The 21,705-nt window shown below is 36.7% G+C and overlaps 1 protein-coding gene across 4 annotated transcripts in view; it reads left to right on the top strand.

Annotated features, from left to right (window-relative positions):
* The first annotated feature begins 8,550 nt into the window (after positions 1–8,550).
* The window catches only part of arhgap23a (Rho GTPase activating protein 23a), a 142,060-nt gene continuing 128,905 nt past the window's right edge, over positions 8,551–21,705 (top strand). For all 4 annotated transcript variants that reach the window (XM_073944899.1, XM_073944906.1, XM_021474705.3 and 1 more), the window contains exon 1: positions 8,551–8,936. In XM_073944899.1, the coding sequence (XP_073801000.1) occupies positions 8,928–8,936 (9 nt within the window). In that variant the 5' untranslated portion in view covers positions 8,551–8,927. The remainder of the gene's footprint in view (positions 8,937–21,705) is intronic.

Here is a 21,705-nt window from a genome sequence, read left to right as displayed (position 1 = left end):
AGCTTCACTGGTCTATGGAGAATGATTGAGGACAGGAAGAAATCAACATATGTCAAATGGTAGGTTTTTATTAGTCTATATTGGTCTAGACTGTTTTCTTTAAATACCGATGCCTTTTTGTTATGATGTGAGATATCAACAGACTTAAACATGTTGGCCACTTATGGAGCACTTGTACCTATGGTGCCAAATGTGTACATTGTGAAATGATGTGGTGTTTTAGAAACCAACCGCCAATTGTGTGCCTCATATCCGCATGCTTTGTATTGTCACTGCATGTATGTTTACGTGTTTGAGGGGAAGGTAAAGATGAAACAGTGTCATTCTTAATCCATATATGGAAAATTGGGTTTTCTTTCTTTATGCTTCAAACTGCTCATAATTTGTTAAGAATGAAACCATAAATAGATACCTAACACTCAGCATTCTTAAACCCTGTTTTCAACCTTTAGCATTGCACACTCTCACATTAATACTGAGCTTTTCTGAATAGATAAATAGTCTCTAATTCACTTCAGTGTGTGTTTATTATTCAACATTAGTCAATGTTCTTTCTATCCAATGGCTAAAACGACTGTTTTTATATAATGTGCAATGTTTTTGTGACTATGCAAATCATGGGAATAGTAGGCACATGATTGGCTGTCAGCTGCTAAACGTTGAGTTGTAGCTAACTTTTTGACATTCGTGTTATTTCTAATGTTTGTTTTTTTACTGCAGTACTATTAAATGTGGATAGCATATGACTTATAATCTAGAGATATGTCTTTTCAAATATGATTTATTTAGAAAGGGCATTTAGTATACCCTGGGATATTTTTTTATCCTATTTTAGTTAAACTTCATCAAGGTCAATCATTAAAATCAAACAATTTTTTAACATATTATCTGTGTATTAACTGAAGTATACCTTTATAGAACTGTAGGTTTAAGGCAACATGAAGATGGAGAGCGTTTTCAGATTGTTTTGACATCTGATGCAAAATCTGACACCTGATAAATTGTTATCTAAAAAATCAAATCTTAATCTAAGAGCAGAAGGTTGCTCAATGTCAGATAATAAAGAACAAAGTATTGTTTCTTTTTTTTCAGCTCCTCTGGGTCAAAGTGGGTTTTGTTCTTTCGAAAGTTCGTAAATCTTTTGTTTCCACAATGGAACGCACGCATAGTAAACACTAAACCTGTCTGTCTTGTCTAGCACTTTGTCTTACAACAACTACAGAAACACAAAACTTGGTGAGTCTCATGAACAATGTTCCATGGCAGCGTTTCAATGAATTTACGTCATTAAATATTTCAAGCTTTTGTGTGACACTAAACCTGTTGTACACAGATGTTAAAAACCATGACACAAGTCAAACTTAAAACCCTCCATAATCTCTTATTGGTCTGGGTTTCTTAGAAATTTAAACTGGAAGAAGCTTTGGTCATTGCCTAACAATTTTTATTACAAACAAATTTAAAGGGTTCACATTTAAAATTCTGCACAAATTTTACTCTGTCTAACATTTTCTTTCCAATTTAAGACAGGACATGGATCAGAATTGTTCATTTTGTTTGTCACAGCCAGAAAAACTTGCTGTATATATATATATATATATATATATATATATATATATATATATATATATATATATATATATATATATATATATATATATATATATATATATATATTTGAATTGTCAGTTCTTAAAGAAACTATGGTATGAAATCTCCAATTTCAACCATTTTTGGATTTCTGAACTGTAACAAAACACTGGGAAGGAACCCTATGTTATTAATCTATAATATTTACAAAATTCTATATTAACCGATGCAATTTTACAAAAACCCTTTCATTCTGCTATACTTAACGAATTAGAGTATAATACAAACAACATTAAGCAAAGTACTACACTGACCAAAATTATGTCTGCAAAATTGTTGTAAACAATGAATATGGGTTGAATTAAAAAAATAACATTGAGTAATGTTCAACTTAATTTGTTTAAATTCAGTCCAAATAAATTGTTTACAACTTCTTAACTTGATTTCATTTATTAAATCTATGTAATCATCTTTGAATTATTTTTTCAGTGTAATAAAAAAGCCAATAAAATCGTTCTTTTACTTGAAACGTTCAAGATAGGGTAATTCCACAAGGCCCTTGCCGTTTTTTTAGTATTCATATACAGTACATATATTTGCATATTTGTTTGTCGTATTTATATTTTATTTTATGTATACCCCTCACCCTTATTTCTTTCCTCTTTGTATTTGTATTGTTCTGTATTCCGTTTTTATACATTAATAAAAAATAAAAAAACACGTCAAATTAAAACAAATCAGACAATAAAATCAGACGTAAATAAATTCAAAAATATAAACCTAAGTAACCTAATTAGTTTTAACGAGTTGTTTTATTATTAAGTTGACTAATGACCACACTTAAATATTTTTCACAAAAAAAATCCTACAGTAATATACATTTTTAAAAAACTTTTTACAAGGTAAACTTTTTTTTGTGAGTCAAATATGTGCTTGTAACTTGAGCACATTCTGAGAAGATGCTTTAGCAGAAGGAGGAAGGAATGTACAACGTTTTAAGAAGGAAATCATGTGAAACTATAAGGAAGAAATCTGATCGTATTTTGCCAGTTTGTTCCAGGATGTGACGGTCAGATTTTTCCATCTATAAGTCCCTTTGCTTCCATCTAGAGGACAAACTTAAACCAGACCTTCAGAAGGCATGAACTCAATCTTCAATGGCTCACAACACAATAGAGTACATTATTGATCTCAAGGGGAATTAGGTCTTCAGCAGTGGCAGACTGTAATATCTATTGTCAGAACATAGCATTTATTTCTCATACACCCTTAGTAATAAAGGTACGTGAGCTGTCACTGGGGTGTAACCTTTTCAAAAGGTACAAATGTGTACCTAAAAGGTCCACATTAATACATCAAGGGTATATAGAGTAGTACCTAAAAAGTACAAAAGTGTTCCCCTTTAAATGTTTAGGTATACGCTTGATGTACCAATATGGACCTCAAAAGTTAAAAATTGAAAAAAGATACCACCGCAAATTGTAGAGATACCACTGTGTGTGTGTATATATGTGTGTGTGTGTGTGTATAAGTAAATAAATACAGTGAATAAGAAGTGAGTTTCTGTGAGTTGTCCTGTAAAGGAATATGTCATTCATTTGGATCTCAGATTGCCCTCGTCCTCAGCCGACGGGTTTTGGAATAATATAGACTTTTTTTTTTTGTTTGTTAAGGTGAAGATTCTACCTGAATTTTCTATACAAATGAAATTCACTATATTTGGGTATTTTAACTTGGATCCCACAAAAGAAAGAAATGTTTTTTTAATAAATTAAATTATTTTCTTAAGTACATTTTACACTCAAAATAGTAAACCGGACTTTGTGGTCTTCATTAAAGATATGGAGAATTATATAAAGTTTATTTCAGGTTCGAGTAATGAGAAAGCTTTAAAATTTCTCTAAATATGTTTTGCTTTTAAGATCTTCGAATAAGTAATCCTAAATTGACCCTTGCTTTTGCAAAAACCTTAATTTTTTTCTCTTCCTCTCTTCGTTATTGTTTCTTTTGTTGTTATTTTTTCCCTATTGTTTCGTATTGTATATTTCGTATTGTATATATTGTATATATATATAATTAGTTCTATCATTGAAATGTATGATTTAATGCTTGTTTTTGTATAATTGTTCTGAGGAGTAAAAGGTGAGGCCCTGTCACATTTTAGTATATATATATATATATATATATATATATATATATATATATATATATATACATATATACACACACACACACACACACACACACATATATATATATATATAAACATATATATATATATATATATATATACATATATATATACACACACACACACACACACACATATATATATATATATATATATATATATATATATATATATATATATATATATATRTGTGTGTGTGTGTGTGTGTGTGTGTGTGTGTGTGTGTRTATATATATATATATATATATATATATATATATATATATATATATATATATATATATATATATATATATATATATATATATATATATATATATATGTATAAATGTGACAGGGCCTGACCTTGTAAAAGTGTAAAAGTATGTAAAAGTGGGGGGCGAGGCAGTGGCGCAGTAGGTAGTGCTGTCACCTCATAGCAAGAAGGTCGCTGGGTCGCTGGTTCAAACCTCGGCTCAGTTGGCAATTCTGTGTGGAGTTTGCATGTTCTCCTTGCCTTCGCGTGGGTTTCCTCCGGGTGCTCCGGTTTCCCCCACAGTCTAAAGACATGCGGTACAGGTGAATTGGGTAGGCTAAATTGTCCGTAGTGTTGGAGTGTATGTGTGTGTAGATGTTTCCCAGTGATGGGTTGTGTAAAAACTTGCTGGATAAGTTGGCGGTTCATTTCGCTGTGGCGACCCCGGATTAATAAAGGGACTAAACTGACAAGAAAAGGAATGAATGAATGTAAAAGTGGTTCCCATGTGATGCATCCAAGAAAAATCAGGTGGTGAAAAGAGAGTATTAATCAAATACGCAAAAAAATAAAATAAAATTTTTAAAAAGCAAGAAGTAGGAATGTGAACAGATGAGTAAGGCAGTGGGGAAGTGTGACAGATATTTTATCCCAGACTTGACTGAGTTCCTGTTGTGTTGTGGTGAATCATGGAGTTTCTAGGATAAGGGAAATGACCAAGGATGTCTTTTTCCTGATTAACCAAGCATGCCTGTGCCTTTCAAGCCTTTCCTGTCTGTACAAATGACCATATGTGTCTGTGTGTGTACCTTGTATTTCTAACGATGCAATATTTGACCTTGTGCAGACATTTTCTATTTTTTATTTTTGGTCTTCATGTGGAAATCAGCTCATAAATCAGACAGAATTTAAAAATCATATTTGGAAAGTCCCCAAAAAGACAGTGGTACAAGTGTTTGTGTATGTGTGAGTTCAAAAAGACTACACTGCTAGAATTCCAGTTTAATTCCAATATTTGATGAAAATCCAGTATAGCATAATAGATCTTGCTAATTTTAAAATAAAGTGTGTGCTGCATTGATCAGTCTGTTGCTTTGTTGAAGAAAAAAAAAATTAAAGAATTAAAACCTATGATACTGTCATTTTTTTCTATTTTCCACATTAATGGTCAAAGATAAGCTGTTTTTGTTACAGCTGTGGAAGTCCTGCCTGAAGTGCCCACAAGCTCCACAAGAGGACACTCCATCATATTTCGATGTCATTTACTCTGGACTCCATTTCCCATAAGCCTTTGCCTGAACTCGTCATACTTATTCGCGCCTCTTCAGCCTTGATTGAACTGTGTATATAAAGTGTGCGTTTCATTGTTTTTTTCCCCTGACTGCTTTATGTCTTGTTGTTTTGCTGGATTATAGTTTAAACCTTATATTTGAACATGGATCTGCTTCTCGACGTCCATGACAACATCACTATCCCAGGTATTTGAAATAGCCTACTGATTTTTACTAGGCTAATACAGGTGAAGTCAGAATTATTTATTCACCTAAATTATGAGCCCCCTGTATATTATTTTATCTTCGCCATGATGAAAGTAAATTATATTTTACTAGACCTTTCTAGATCCCAATATACAGCTTAAATTGACATTTAAAGGCTTAAATAGGTTAATAAGGCAAGTTATGGTACTCAAAATTTTTTTTAAGGTAAGTGGTTGCAAACAATGAAACCTGTGAACTTTTTTTTTTTTAATACTAATCCAAAGATTTTTTTCCCCTCTGTAAACTGTAAATAATGTTTTGTTTAGTGATAATTATCTATCATTGATTTAAGTTCTTGTAGAAAAAAGACCCATAGAGTATATGGTCCCATTCATGCCCACATTTGTACCCATTTCCCCTCTGAGATTCTATCATCAATAATTTTCGACGTTACACTTTTAATAAAAACTAATCAGTGCAGTAAACTAAAGTCCATGTAATGTATACCAGTGCTAAAGCTGAACATTTTGGATATTTGCCTACTTCTTTTAGTGACCTAAAATGCAAACTTCAGTCACAGTATGAACAAAAAAAAGGTTTTGTTCATATTTTTTATATATATATAATAATTTGATATGATGCAACATCCCACGCAGGTTTTACATTAACTTTGCACTTTTAGTAGGGTATGTTTGTTATTTAGCAGTATTTATTTATGAATCTGTTGCATATAAGTTAATCAATCCTAATCTTGCCACTGTTCACAATATCTGAATGTGTATTGATCAGAGCATTGTGATATTCAAAACAACACTATTGTTTGAGCTAATCTTTTTATTTTTATTTTTTAGCTATGCACTAGGAGTCACAAGCAATCATTTCTTATTAAACTCTGGGTGTGAGAGAATGAAAAAAAAATTGGAAAGTCAATGTTATGTTAAAGGGATAGTTCTTACAAAAATTAAAATTGTCATCATTTACTTACTATGCACCCATTCCTACCAGTAGCCATTGATGTCCATACTATTATAAATCATAAAATCAAGGGCTATTGGTGTACATAATTCTTCAAAATATCTACTTCTTTCATTCAACAATAAAAGAAACACATGAATGTACGGAACCACTTAAGGGTGACTATATGGTTAGCATATTCACCATGCCTTTCCCATCAGGTTAGAACGCGCATTTGCTATGGTTGATATACAGTGCTCGGCATATATAAGTACACCCATCTTTTAAATTCATATTTGTAATTGGGAAGCTATACAATATTATATTTGTGCACTTTAGATTAGTCAGTACTGAAGCCAAATCTGCAGCTTATCTAACAAAATAACTTACGATAACAGTCCAAAAACTACTACACCCAAAGTTATATGTTATAGAAAAATATTAAATACAAATTTAAAAAAAAGAAAAAATCAAGCGAAGAAAAAAAAATTGACAAATTTTCAATATTTTGCTTGAATTTTATTGTTTTATCTTTCGATTTCTAAATATGTTTGGTGACTAAAATTATTATTTAAATAAATATATCTGTTTAATAAATCTGTTTTGTTTAAATGCACCAAAATACATCGCCTATATTCTCTGAGAAATGGATAAAAAAAATTCATTTTCAAAATGGGCTGTGCTCAATGATGCTGAACACTATGTTGTTTGCCTGCAATGCTGCTCACTCTAATATCAATATGTAATTTTGCCCTTGGTAAACACGCATCCTGACCTGTCATGGAAGAGATCAAAGTAGCTTTTTTGAGTAAAACATGTTCTTTGTCTGTTTTTCCAATGTTTTGTTTCCTTTTCTGACCATATGGAGGATGAGGGAGCTCTTGCTTCTTCTAAAACAGGGCTGGCCAAACTTTTTCATACGAAAGGCCAAAAACTAGATATCATTAAGAGCCATAGGCCGAAGGTAAATATACATTCTTAGAAATAAAGGTATATGATCTGTTACTGGGGTGGTATCTTTTTAAAAGATACATATTTGTAACTGAAGGGTCCATAATGGTACCTCAAAGGTACTTTTTAGGTACATTTCAGCACTAAAAGGCACCTTTGAGGTACAGTACCACTGTGGACTCGCTGGATACAAATATGTAACTGGTGAAAAGGTATTAAAGTTGCCATGGGTCATTTCCTAATTTGTTTCAAAATAAACAGAAAACATCACTGTAAATGATATTAATTAATGCTGTAGCACTTTTAAAATGCTAACTTGTTGCATTAAAATATAAACAATCACATTTAAAACACTGTTCAGTTCAATGCTGAATACACTAGTCAAGCAGAATCTGCCTTGGCCTTGATTTGTTCACCAAAGTCTCTGCATTGTCGAGTGACAGCATGTTCATTTAAACAAAATCTGATTCATCTACACAAACAAACAAAGGGTTGCATTAAACTTGAATCGACAATATCAAAACCATCATGCCCATCATTCTCAGATCATTCTCATTCCCCATCATTCTCAGCACTAGATGAGATGTTGGGCCAAATCAAAGGTTACCATGGGCCAACTTTTTGTCCGCAGTTTGGGAATCTCTGTTTTAAAATATCTCAATTTGTGTTCCAAAGGTGAATGAAGGTCTCTGGTGATTAAAATAACAGAATTTCCATTTTTGGGTGCACTAATTCTTTAATAATTACAGGTTTTCAAGCACTGCAAAGACCCAGATGTCTACATTTCTTTTCTTTAAGCCTGTAAAAAACATTCAAGCCCTGCGGAGATCACTTCCTTCACGCACAACCAAAGCAGCCCTATTTCATTCGATAAGCTTTCCACATGTAGCTGCATGTTCCAGCGCATGAAGAATCTGACGTTTCTCCTTCTTTGGTTGTCAATGGAGACCCAAGCTTCCTCTCAGGCATGAGGCGTCAGGGGGTCCCACCATAGAAACAGAATAAGCTTCAGTTCATTGGGTCGCATGGACCAGCGCTGGGAGTCACATGGCAGCACTATGACCAACCCCCCCTTCCTTTCCCTCACAATCCACACGGATGGGGGAAGGGAAGGAGAGGAGGAGGGAAGTGGGAGAGAAAGAGGGAGGGTTGAGTTGGAAACATGAAGGCAAGGTGAAGAGCGAGAGGCGTACGAAGAGCCGAGAGGGAGTCCCGTATCCTCCGAATCACACCCACAGCACTGACCCTTTAGCAACTGGAGCAAATGATCACAGTAAACCAGACAGACAGAGAGGAAAAGCGACCCAGATAACAAGCGTTATCACTCCACAGCGTTTGACTGGATAACAGGCTGTCGTAGAGGGAATGAATCTCAGAGCCTCATCCACAGGGAGCCTCCCGGCAATCTGAGGATTTTTTTTGTGAGGATTCCTTGATTGAGAGGAGGATTCTGTGGGAATATTGGTGTCGGAAGCTGGAATACTGTGCCATGAGTGGGAATAGGAGGCGGAAGAGGGATTGCTGAAGCATGGAGCAGGTGAGAGATATAGCATGAGTGCAGTTTATACAGAACGAACACATTCCCCGTTTCAGGACTGAGATGCTTCAGGCAAAAGCAAACAGCACAGCGGGATGTACCATCAATCGTTTAGCTGCAAAACAATCGTTTATAGTGGCATGTAACTTGTGTTTTTATCAGCTTGGCTTTATTATCGATTTGTTTTTGCTCATGTTGTTTATCATTTTTTATTTCTGACAATGCTGTCATGCTGAGGAAATGTCACATATAAAGGGGGGTAGGTCTGAATCAGGGTTTGGTTGGAATATAGTATGTTTTATCGGCGCTTAAAATCTAAAATGAGCAACCATATTTTCTGCTGTGCATGACAGCAATGAAACTAAACCACAAACAGAACGATACTAGTCCAGACAAGTGTATCATACTTGATAACTTCAGATTTAGGTAAGCAACCATTAACATTAAATAGGAATTTATAAGTTTTTATGATAACTTGATTAATCACCACTCTGATTTATTATTGCTATTATTAAACTAAATAATTATTATTAACATTATTATATGCATCGTCCATTAGGCATGGGCCAGTGTAAAATTCTGACAGTATGATAACCTTGGATAAAAATATCATGGTTTTACGGTATCACGGTATTATGATACCTGCTCTCAAATATGTTCTTTTAAAATCTCTGGGTTAAAAACAAAAACTTTTTTCCCCTTTGAAATCTATGTATTTTATTTTGAGAAACATTTAAAATATTTTAGATGAGTAAACATGTCAGGCTAAATAAATCATTGACTTTTGCTGTCTTCTAAGTTTCAAAAACAGATTTTGTTTGCCATTTAAAACAGCATTTTTAGATATATATTCTGCTGTCTTAAAAAACAAACAAACAAAAAAAAAAACGTAAATAAAAAAATCGTGCACATACCACGGTATTGCAGAAAAGGTTTGAAAACCTTGACCTTTTAAAACCGCAGTATACCATGAAATTGGTTATATCGTCCATTAATAAAATCATGTGTATATATTTAGATCTTAGTTTTTTTTTAAATAAAATTTGTAAATATTTTAATTGTAATGATTGTATACATTATATTATTTTATATTCCATAAAAATTTTAGAATATCAAATTTAAATATTAAATATTATTTGATTCACTCATATCTGAATAGTAATATTTTATAGAATGTAGATCATTTATTAATAAGTGTTTGCATCTTATTATTCATTATTATTATTAATAACATGTTAGTATTAAAATCTGTAGATTGTATTTTATATTAGTATTGTTTTATTTATATAATATTTATAATTGTGTCTGTATATTTACATATTTATTAATAATTAATATCACTGCTATTATTATTATATATTACTATATACTACTATATATATATTATTTTTTTATTATTATTATTTATATATATATATATATATATATATATATATATATATATATATATATATATATATATATATATATATATATATATAATGATAATTTAATTACATTATTTCTTTTTAAATAATATTATTTTTTATATACATTTAATATTTTATTGTTATTAATACTAGTAATAGTAGTTGTAGCAGCACTGGTAAACTGATTTTCATATACATAAATAAATTGGTTAATAATCCATTATCATTTTATTACAGGCAGATAGCTTTTTGTGACAAAAGTCAGACAAGTGAATACATTTTTTTTCCAGCTGTTGCTTGCCATGTTTGTCTAGAGAGATTCAAGGATGTTGATTTCCCTAGGCTGAATTTGCTTCCTGAGCTTTATGCCATGCTCTCAACCGTCTCGCTCCTTTGGGAAAGCAGAGAGGCCTAATGTGACACTGCAATTTGTTACAAAATGTACTTGAATTCACTTATCATTTGGCAAAATATTCATTCCCAATCCAATCCTTGCCTTTATTTAAGCATGGTCACATGCTGTTTTTTCCCGCCCTCCAGTAATGAATTATTCATGTGCTCGTTCAGAGAGGACCCTGCATGTCCTCAACAATGATGATGTCATCCTCGTGCAATAGTAGAGACGTCACTGCATGACCAGAGAAGGTGAAATGCAGCTGCACCTCTGAAATATGACATGATTTTATTCAAATACATTTAAAGGCAAGACTTTATTAGTAAATAGTGCAAAAAAAAAATATTATCAACCATTTTTTTTTGTGCTGAAGGCTTCTAAAATATGTTCATATATGCAAATAATATCATTATTCATGCAAAAAAAATATTTCCTTGAATCTACACTGATTTGCATATATTTATATCACAAAAAAATGGAAGTTTGTATGAAGTCACGTTTAAAATTATTGTTTTAATTTTCAACAAATCTGAGTTAGTTTTTTAGACTGGAAATGTTTATACTTTATATTGCTCCATAAACAGCTAGAAAAGAATTGAATTCTCACAACTATCTGTGGAATAACATTAAACCAAACAAATTATTTAAAGTATCAAGCAGCTATCAAGCACATACATACACAAACTTAAGATTATAAATATGAATAAAAATGTGAAGTTTGAGCTCTGTAATATATGCTAAAGTGGAGAAAAAACTAATGTTGAGAAAACTAGTTTTAGAAATGTTGTAAATTAAATCTACATATACAAATTGAAATGCAAATGTTTAGATGGTTTATTTTTATCAGATTTGGGGGAAAAATTCTTTATGATCAGCCAGAAAGCCAAGCAAAGTCCAAAACCTCGAAACTGACAAGTGAATGAAAAAACAGTGTTTTGCCTGTAGTGTCTCGCCTTCAGCTATTTAAAATCACCACTTAATGCTTGGCATCAGAGCAGTGTGAGTCAGTCATCAGCTTTTCAAGCTCTTTGAGTGTGGAGAGTGATTTATGCTGGCTTACTGACACGTATTTGTTTGTAACACGCTCCGTAGTTTGATTTATATGCTAATATTGTAAGCGCAGATGTTTTTTTTAGTAATATTTGAGTCCCATTTCGATGGTAGATTTATAGTGGTTGACATTCAGGATGGCGACTCACATAATGAGGGCAGTGCTGGCGTTATGAGAGGAACAGGATGAGGCTGTTATGAGCAGAGACGAGGACCTGATCCAACCTCCAAATGTGTGTAAATGCATTTTCATGGAAAAATGCCAACAGGCAAACGATAGCAAGCCAAACAACAGACCACCACAGCCTGACCAGGACATCAATACTCCAGAAAAAAGGTCTCTTAATTGGTGCAGGGGCATTTAAGGCTACTGGGGGCCTGGAAGGTATAAGCTAAATGTTTTACATACTTGACATTTTCTCTACACTATGAGTCGTGTGTGTGTGTGACTGTGTGTGTGTGTGAAGGTCGTCTTATTGATCAGGTGTGTGGAATGACTGTAGGACAGAAACAGTAGCTGGCTCTGTAGTGCAGACCAACTAAAAATAACTGTTGTTTTTATCCTGCTAGCTTCTTCTAATCTGTTTGTAGCTCTTTCTTTTTTATATATATATATTTAAAAAGAAGACATCTCATGATAACAAGTATGAAAATAGGTCTTTGAAGCAAGAAATATGCCTTAGCTGTAAATGGTAAAGCTTTTTTAAAAGAAAAACAGTTTGCACAAGCTGCCATTGTAGGGTGCAGTAGTTAAAGGTCCAGTCTGGTAACTATTATGTTGTAAGTTTGAACCCTGCAAAGGCCAATTCATGACTGTGCCCTTGAGGAAGATGCTTCTCAGGTTGGTCCGTAAAGATTTTTCCCTGAAAGTAAAGAATAGCAAGTAGCCACTTGCAACATGTGGATACCATTTTCTATTAACACTTCACCCCATACACAAGTTCATTCATTCATTTTCTTTCGGCTTATTTCCTATTGTCTGGGGTCGCCACAGCGGAATGAACCGCCAACTTATCCAGCATATGTTTTACACAGCGGATGCCCTTCCAGCTGCAACCCAGTTCTGGGAAACATCCATACACACTCATTCACACACATACACTATGAAACGTTTAGTTTGTTCAATTCACCTACAGTATAGCACATGTCTTTGGACTGTGGGAGAAACCAGTGCACCCAGAGGAAACCCCCGCGAACACGGGGAGAACATGCAAACTCCACACAGAAATGCCAACTGACCCAGCTGGGACTCAAACCAGTGGCCCTCTTGCTGTGAGGCGACAGTGCTATTCACTGAGCCACCGTGTCGTCCCATTGACTCTAACAATCAGATTTTTCACTGTTTTACTTTCATATGGTAGGTGGAGCTGTTTCAAGAATCTTATAATACATTGCAGCTTCTCCAGATCTAAGAAGCAAAGATAAAGATCTGCTTGAACCGGATGTGGATTGAAGTATTTTTATGCACAATTAAGCAAATATGCTTAGTACATTCTGAGTACATGCATTTTGAATAACAGTTTAGTGGGGAAATCTCAAAACGCCGCCTGTCCATCATAGCCATCTGAATAGTCAAAATTGCAGCTTTTTTGGAAATGATGACATCACTTTACTATATAACCAGAAAAAGGAAGAACCCTGCACGTAACAACCAGTAACAACAACAATTGCGGATTACAGAGTTGAAGGTGCTGCTGAATTTATAATAACTATTACAATAGAACCTGGTAATGCTTTATCGACTAAACAACCAGTGGAGACACATTCACAGTAACGCATGTCAGATCATTTTAGATATACATGCATTAGTCGTATCGCCGGGCAGTTTGTTTCGCTGTGGCGACTCGAACCTGATCAATAAAGGGACTAAACCAAAGGAAAATAAATGAATGAATAAACGCATTTTCCTTCAAATTCTTGTGTTTATGTTTGTAGGCAGCACACTGTAGCAGGACTTCATGGGGTCCTCATGCACCAGACCGGTTAGGAGGCCATGATGGACAGTGGGAAAATTTGGCTAGGATGCTGGGGTTAAACCGGTACTCTTTTTCAAAGGACCTCGATTAAACATCTCATCCGAAAGACGGCACTCACTTAGAGTCCCCTTCAATACACTGGGGCATTAGGACCCACACAGACCACAGGTTGAACGCCCCCTATATGCTGGCTTCTTCAACACTACTTCTGGCAGCAACCTAGCTTTTCCATGTAGTCCAGGTACTGACTGGGTGCAGCCCTGCTTAGCTTCAGTCGGTGACCCTGTGAGAGTTGCAGAGAGCTAACTGTTGGCAATATATATAACGTCTGCTTGAAATGAATGATATAATCATATCCTGATTCATTAAAACAAATCAGGTCATATCTATTCTCCTTTTAGTATAATACTGCATTTAATTATTCCACCTAATGAAGCATCTACTTAACCTGAAGAAAAAAAGCTACCGAATAATCCTTTGCGCAAATAGACAGGCACAATGAAACTACAAACTGTGAAAGCCCTACTGTCATTGGATTGTTTATGATCTTGATCAAAGTAATGGAGATCAAGTAAAATAAGTTGTAGAAATAAACAAAACAATCTCCCCATACACATTTTTACCCCTGCTTTGACTTGAAATCATATTTTGGTATTATCTCTTATGAAACTGTCTGCAAGACATCTTTTAATGTGTCTAGGAAAGTACAGTACTAATGTACACTCAATCTCTGAAATCCTAACTGCAGATGCTCCAGCAAAATCAGCATTAAATCACTCAAGGTCAGCAGAGTGGCAGTGCTTTTTAAACTCTTCATCTAACACACCGAGTTCCCATTGAAAGTAACCAGTAAGCGTTTTTGGTATTCTTTGAGAGGCAGTCTTTATGCCATCTTCATTTTGGAGGCTTGACTTCACGATTTAAAGTAGGACAGAATAGAAGAGATCACGTGTTGTCTGGATGGCCCTGTTGTCTCTGCTGATGTCTGAGTAGTTATTGGCATTATGACTGGAGTTAATGACCGGTTACTTCATCATTGCTATGAATTGTGTATATGGGTGAGAGAGCGTGTCTTGCACTCATTCCTCTCTGTCTCTTTCATGTTTTCATTCATCTCTCTGTTCTCTGCTCTTTCGCATCCATTGCCATTGTTTTACCCTGCTTCTGTTACTTCATCCCTCCTGTGGCCATATTTGGATATTTTAGGTTTTGGTATTATGGACTTCATGGATTATGGATTATATTTGGAGGGAAATTCATCCCACTTTACAGTTAGTGGCCAGATGGCGTAGGGTTAGTGATCACCATAGCAGATGTTTCCTTTCTTAATCTGTATGTGTTTCCACTGGAGAAAATAGCCTTGTATTTGCAAACGGACTAAAATTATCGATGGATTTATAACACAAACATTGTTTTTGCAGTTGTAGTAAATTATGGAGGAGGTTATGGGGCAAACCTATTGCTATTAAATGGAGCATGGATTGTCTGGCTTTGAAGAAACTGGCTTGGGCTTCAGAGATATGTTTTACAGATTACGCTCTTTCCAGATCTTAATGTGTTTAACAGAGTCTGCTTGTTTTAAAGCAATGCCTGGGACCATTCTGATTGGAGGTTGGGCTGACAGGATATTAGGTTATTGCACACAGACATTTCTCTGTTGGTTAGATCTCAAAATAGCCATTTAATCTACAATAAACTTTAACCCTGAACTACCACTGTGCATTATACAACATTATCTACCATTGTAACATGGTAATGTTTTTTTTCTAATGGACTGTTTAAACATTTAAGAAATTATATATATATATATATATATATATATATCATATCATAGTTGGATAAACATCTATAGTGGTAAATGGAAATTGTTTCACGATGCTAGATTTTTAGTTGGTGACGTCATTTTTAAAGAAACAATACATGCTTTGTAAAGCCTGGAGTTCCCTATTGCTGTTTTGATTGGTACTCAAACATTACTATAGACAAAGCATGTATTAGACATGAAATGGCTGTCATTTTCACAAAAATCACAGTTTTTAGTTCTCGTAGATTCAAGGATTTTTCAAAAAGTTGCACTTTGACAGTTGTTATGTGTAGCAGACTTCAAATGGACTTCCCTCTCAAACACGGTCACACACACAGATGAGGTGGAGAACACTGATTTATTCCCTTAACAAAACAGTGAGGCACAGTCAGTATAATTTAACACTGGAAACCCTCTCAATCCTCTGCTTCACCATCTGCGTGCACCACGCGACTGAGCAGGCACACAGAGAAATATGTATTTTACTATTTTAAACATTTAAATGCCAATAAAAACAAAATCACATAAATTGCATAATATAAATAAAATATGTAACATTAAATAACTGTTAATTGTAAATTGCATTAATTTTCTTTTGATCACTGATAAAATAAAACCCTTTTTGTTTGCATTAATTAAATTATTAGTTGAAAATCTGCCATGACACAATTAAATGACACCATTACTGTAATTTAAACTGATTTACATATTTGAATCCTTAAAATAACAAGCCAATAACCAAAACAACATACCTTAACAAAACAGTGAGGCACAGTCAGTATAATTTAACACTGGAAACCCTCTCAATCCTACATGAAAAATACACGTGCAAATGAAAACTCTAAAATCACAATAAACACACCATTTAAAGTAAAATATACTCATCACAACAATACACATTACAACAGAAACCCTAAACAGCATTTTAGTGTCAAAATAAAATGATTGTGACTGCAAAGGGATAATAATTGTAGGATTAGAGGAGAGAGAAAATTACCTCTGCTTCACCATCTGCGTGCACCACGCGACTGAGCGCGGGCACACAGAGGGAAGCTTTAACATTCACCCGGTGTTACACTATTTACAGCCCCACCTACAACAAACATAGGAACTCTTGAAGTGAATAAAACATAACATTAGATGCAAGTTTTGCTGAAGTTAACTATTACTTGCATATAAAAATAAATAAGTAAATAAATAAATCTCTTAAATGAATCGGCCACATACTCCCCCCTTAACTTCACAAAACTTGTACTACCACACTTTAATTCAATAAGGAAGCAATTAAGTCAAATAATTTCTGACAATTTACACCACTTAGTCATGCAACATACTTGTTACCCGAACCTCCCGGGAGAAAGAACAAATGAAAGTTGATCAGGCTTCCAGATATTCCCTTGCTAAAGAAGTGCCTCTTACACTACTCAACTTGACTACTGTGTTATTTTGCTTGCCTATATTCCTATGACTTGGCCGAATATCCTAACTTCTTAAAATAAAAGTGACTTGGTAACCCCTACGACCGCGTTGTGATTTACTCTCTGTGTCATGTTTTGAATCAGTCTGTTCACAGGTCTAACTAACCTACCAGCCCGTGTTCGTACCTGGGTTACGATTTTAGACACATTAGGGGGCGCACTGGAAATGGACAGAGAACTGGTGGATCTCGGACAGGGCACTGCATCAACTCTGGGTATACTGAGTTCTTCTGTCAGAGTTGCTGGAACGGTATGGGAATTGACTCCAGTACTATCATTTTCACTCTCTTGGAGCTGGATGCTTGTTAATTTCCTTTGCTCACCAGAATCTACTGGATCCTCCTGATACCCTATGTCTGATCCTCCTCTCACTGAATCATCTTTTGCAGGTAAGGAAGCCACCCACTCAACGATCCGCTCTGTTTCTACAGGATCATTCTGGGTTAAGCTTTCCATTAAGGTTCCATCTGATTGTTCTTGACTGGATAGTGAACCGTCACAAGACTCTCCTACTTCCACTTCAAGAGGCAAGAAATTGGCCTTCAGCATGAGATTACGGTGCACTACCTTTTCTCTACCCGTATTGGTGTTTTTGATGCGAAAAGTGTGACATCTAGAGTCTTTTGAGATCACCACATAGGGTATAGATTCCCACTTATCAGCCAACTTCCTGCGGCCTCTTTCTCCCTTATTAGCCAACAATACTTGATCTCCTTCCTCAATGTCACAGCCTTTTGTCCCCTTGTTGTAGAGTTCTGCCTGTCGTTCCTGACTCGCTCTCGCATTTGCTTGGGCTAAGTTAAGAGCCTCCTTAAGATCATCCCTCATCTTTGCAATATAGCTGTCATAGTCCGTAATGTCATCATCTCTTCCAATGCTGTGAAACATAACATCTACTGGCAGACGAGGTATCCTTCCATACATCAGGTAGAATGGTGCATATCCCGTGGATTCATGAGCGGTGCAATTATAAGCGAAGGTTAGCGTCTGTAACATCTGAGGCCATTTTTGCTTATCTCTCGGGGGCAATGCTCTTATCATACTGCCTAGTGTGCGATTAAAGCGCTCAGTAAGACCATTTCCCATAGGGTGATAGGCAGTCGTCCTCGACTTCTTGACGCCTGCAAACTGCAACAGCTCCTGGATCAACTCACTTTCAAAGTTTGCACCCTGATCGGCATGGATCCTCTCTGGGAACCCGTAGATGCAAAAATATCTGTCCCACAGTTGACGAGCTACCTGTCTGGCAGATTGGTTGCTACATGCAAAGGCATGAGCCATCTTAGTGAAATGATCTGTGACTACTAGTACATCTACAGTGCCACCCTTGCGATCTTCAGCACTCCAGAAGTCGATACACACTAGCTCCAGAGGCCTAGTTGTTCTCACACTCTCGAGCGGTGCCTTCGCTTCTGGCTCAGGCGTTTTGCTCACCACACAACGCTTACAGCACTTAACATGTTCTCTGACGTCTCGCTCCATTTGGACCCAGAAGAATCTTTCTCTAGCCAGGTAGAGTGTTCTGGATTGGCCTTGATGGCCAGCTTTGTCATGTATCCCTGTCAAAACTTGATCAGTCAGTGAAGTAGGAACAACATATTGCCATCGTTTCTTTCCTGTGAGCTGATCTTTACACACACGGTACAGAATCCCATCGAGGAGCTTTAGTTTTTCCCACTGTTTAAGAGTCTTCAGAACCCCTGGCGCCTCTTTTGTCCTCTCGCGTCTTGATGGCCTTCTGCCACGAGTGACATAAGAAAGAACTCTGGCCAAGACAGGGTCTGCTAACTGTTTATTCTGAAGCTCTCCCAGTGTAAACATTGGTAATGTGTCCTGACCTGCTGGGACCAAGTTGTGTACGTCCTGAATGAGCCAGTGATGCACTTTATCCTTTGGTCCTGCACTCCACTCTGCCCGACTATCCAGTATGGCTGACACTTCATCCGAAGAAAGCAAGCATTGGGGTTCAGCAGACTGACACTGAGCACTAATGCGAAATGCATGTTGGACAACATCTTTCTTAAACTGCTCTGCCTGCTCCATCAGGGTCTCATACGGTTCAGACACAAGTCTCTGACTTATGCGTCCCTGAACAAAAGGTTGCCGACTCATTGCGTCTGCCACTACGTTCTTGCTCCCTGGGATGTACTGAATGCTGAAATTATATGGTGCTAACTTAGCAACCCATCTCTGCTCACACGCGTCAAGCTTTGGCTTCGTTAAGATGTAGGTTAACGGGTTGTTGTCTGTCCATACTGCAAAAGAATGACCTTTCAACCAATGGCTGAACTTTTCACAGATGGACCACTTTAGAGCCAAAAACTCTAAACGGTGAGCGGGATAATTGCTTTGGGCACGTGTGAGGGCCTTGCTGGCAAATGCCACAGGACGGGCTCTAGTCTCACCTTCAGGGATCTGAGAAAGTACTGCGCCTAATCCATCCAGCGAAGCATCCGTTGATAGAATGAATGGACGATTGAAATCTGGGTGTGCAAGCACCACTGTTTCTAGGAGAGCGGACTTCAGCATATTAAAAGAGTCACGCTGTTCACTTTTCCAGTCGCTTGGGCTTAGCTTCCTCCAATGAGACAATTTTGCTCCGTTGTTCCTTTGTCCCTTTGGCGCGGCAGTCAATGCAAATAAAGGCTTGGCTATACTAGAGCAGTTCTGTATGAATCGCTGATAGAACATAACCATTCCAAGAAAAGCTCTTATCTTTTTCTGAGATGGTGTGACCCCATCTTCCAGCATGAGATCTCTCTCATCCATCGCAGCAATAGCCTGAACTTTATCAGGGTCAGCTGATACTCCTTCTTGGTCTATCACGTGACCTAGAAACCGCACACTCCGACGTAACAAGTGACATTTTTTTGGAGCAAGCTTCAAGCCATGAGCCCTCAATCGAATAAACACCAACTCAAGCCTCTTCAGTGCTTCACTCTCGTTCGGCGCAAATACTAAAAGGTCATCCAGATAACATAGTAAAGTCAGGAAGTTCTGGTCTCCAAATACATGCATCATGAGTCGCATAAAACTTGCGGGACTGTTGCACAAACCCTGAGGAAGTCTGTTAAACTCATAAAGCCCCATAGGCGTTGTAAAAGCAGTAAATCTTTTGTCTTCTTCGGCCATCTCTATGTTATAGAATCCCGAAGTGAGATCCATGGCACTGAAAATGGCGTTTCCACCCAGCGCAGCTAGACAGTCTGCCTGGTGAGGCAAGGGATGAGCATCCTTAGTAGTGCGGGCATTCAACCATCGATAGTCGACACATATGCGCAGATCTCCACTTTTCTTCCAGACAAGCACCAATGGGGAGGCCCATTCGCTAGAGGATTTACGAATGATCTCAAGCTCCTCCATTTCTGAAAGAACATGTCTGAGCTTATGATAGTGCGCTGGTGGCACTCGTCTATAAGGAAGCCTAAAGGGTCGATTGTCAACTAGATGTATACGATGGTAGAAACCATTCGCCTTGCCACAATCCAACTTGTTTTTTGAAAACACGTCTTCATACTTGCAGATCAGCTGCACAAGCTTTTCCTTCCAATACTGGGATACTTCGCATGCCTCTATGTTGAGGTCACCTAGGCCAAACGAGTCAAGTCTGTTGGGAGATCTTGAGTCAGAAGACGTGGCATTGTCATCCATGCAAATGGTAACTTGGCTGGAGGATATCAGCTCATGACTGGCTGGCAATTGGGAGCTCAAGTCCAGGTCCTCGAGGGCTATACAAGGGGATACGTCTGCCAGTTTTGCATTCCTCCGTAATGTCACAGGCTTGTCACTAGCATTTAGAACTTTGACTGGCACCCATCCATCACTACTCATTGATGCCACAACACGGCCAATAACAACATTCTTGCTTGAGTGTGATTTAGCAGGCTCAACGAGAACGGCACTTCCTTCTGAGATAGGCACATTGGCAGGTAACTTGGCCCATACAAGGTGCTCTCGCTGGGGACACAACACTACAGCTTGGGTAAGTTTAGCTGTCCCTACTTTAGTAGGCATTTCAGTTCCTTTCCATCTGTGGAGGCCAGACAACATGTTCAAGAACTGTGCGATATCATCATTTCCTGAACTTTCTGGATGACTCAGAACATGCCAATAGCCCTGCACATTTTTCATCTGGCTAATAATATATTTGATGACATTAGTACCCAGGATCACTTCATCTCGCTGACCAGGGACAACTAACATTGGAACATTGACCACATATCCATACACTTCTATCTCGAGGTGACAAATACTTTCAGGCTGAATGTTGACTCCACCGCAACCGACAAGGATGATATCTGGTCTTTTCTCACTTGATGTAAGAACAACCCCTGCACTCTTTAACTTGCACTCAGCTTCCTTGTTTATGGTACAGGCCATAGACCCACTATCAAGAAGTGCACGTAATGTAACGTTTGCTCCTACAATAGAGACATCGGTGTAAAACAGACTGTCAGCTTTTTCCAACTTCATCACATTTTGAAAAAGTACATTTTTATCAGGGGTTGCCTTACAGCTTTCCTCAAATATCTGAAGTTCATCCTTGTCAATGAGGGTTTCATTCTCCATGCTCACATTGTCCCCTCTCCAATGCGAGCATACTCGTTTCCCTGAGAGTGTGAGGTACCAGTTGGCTGCGGGGTTGCTTCCACCACATT

The sequence above is a fragment of the Danio rerio genome, chromosome 3, assembly GCF_049306965.1.
Source record: "Danio rerio strain Tuebingen ecotype United States chromosome 3, GRCz12tu, whole genome shotgun sequence".
NCBI classification, from domain to species: domain Eukaryota; kingdom Metazoa; phylum Chordata; class Actinopteri; order Cypriniformes; family Danionidae; genus Danio; species Danio rerio.
The sequence above is the reverse complement of the archived record's forward strand: the minus strand, read 5'-3'. Positions and strand labels throughout refer to the sequence as shown.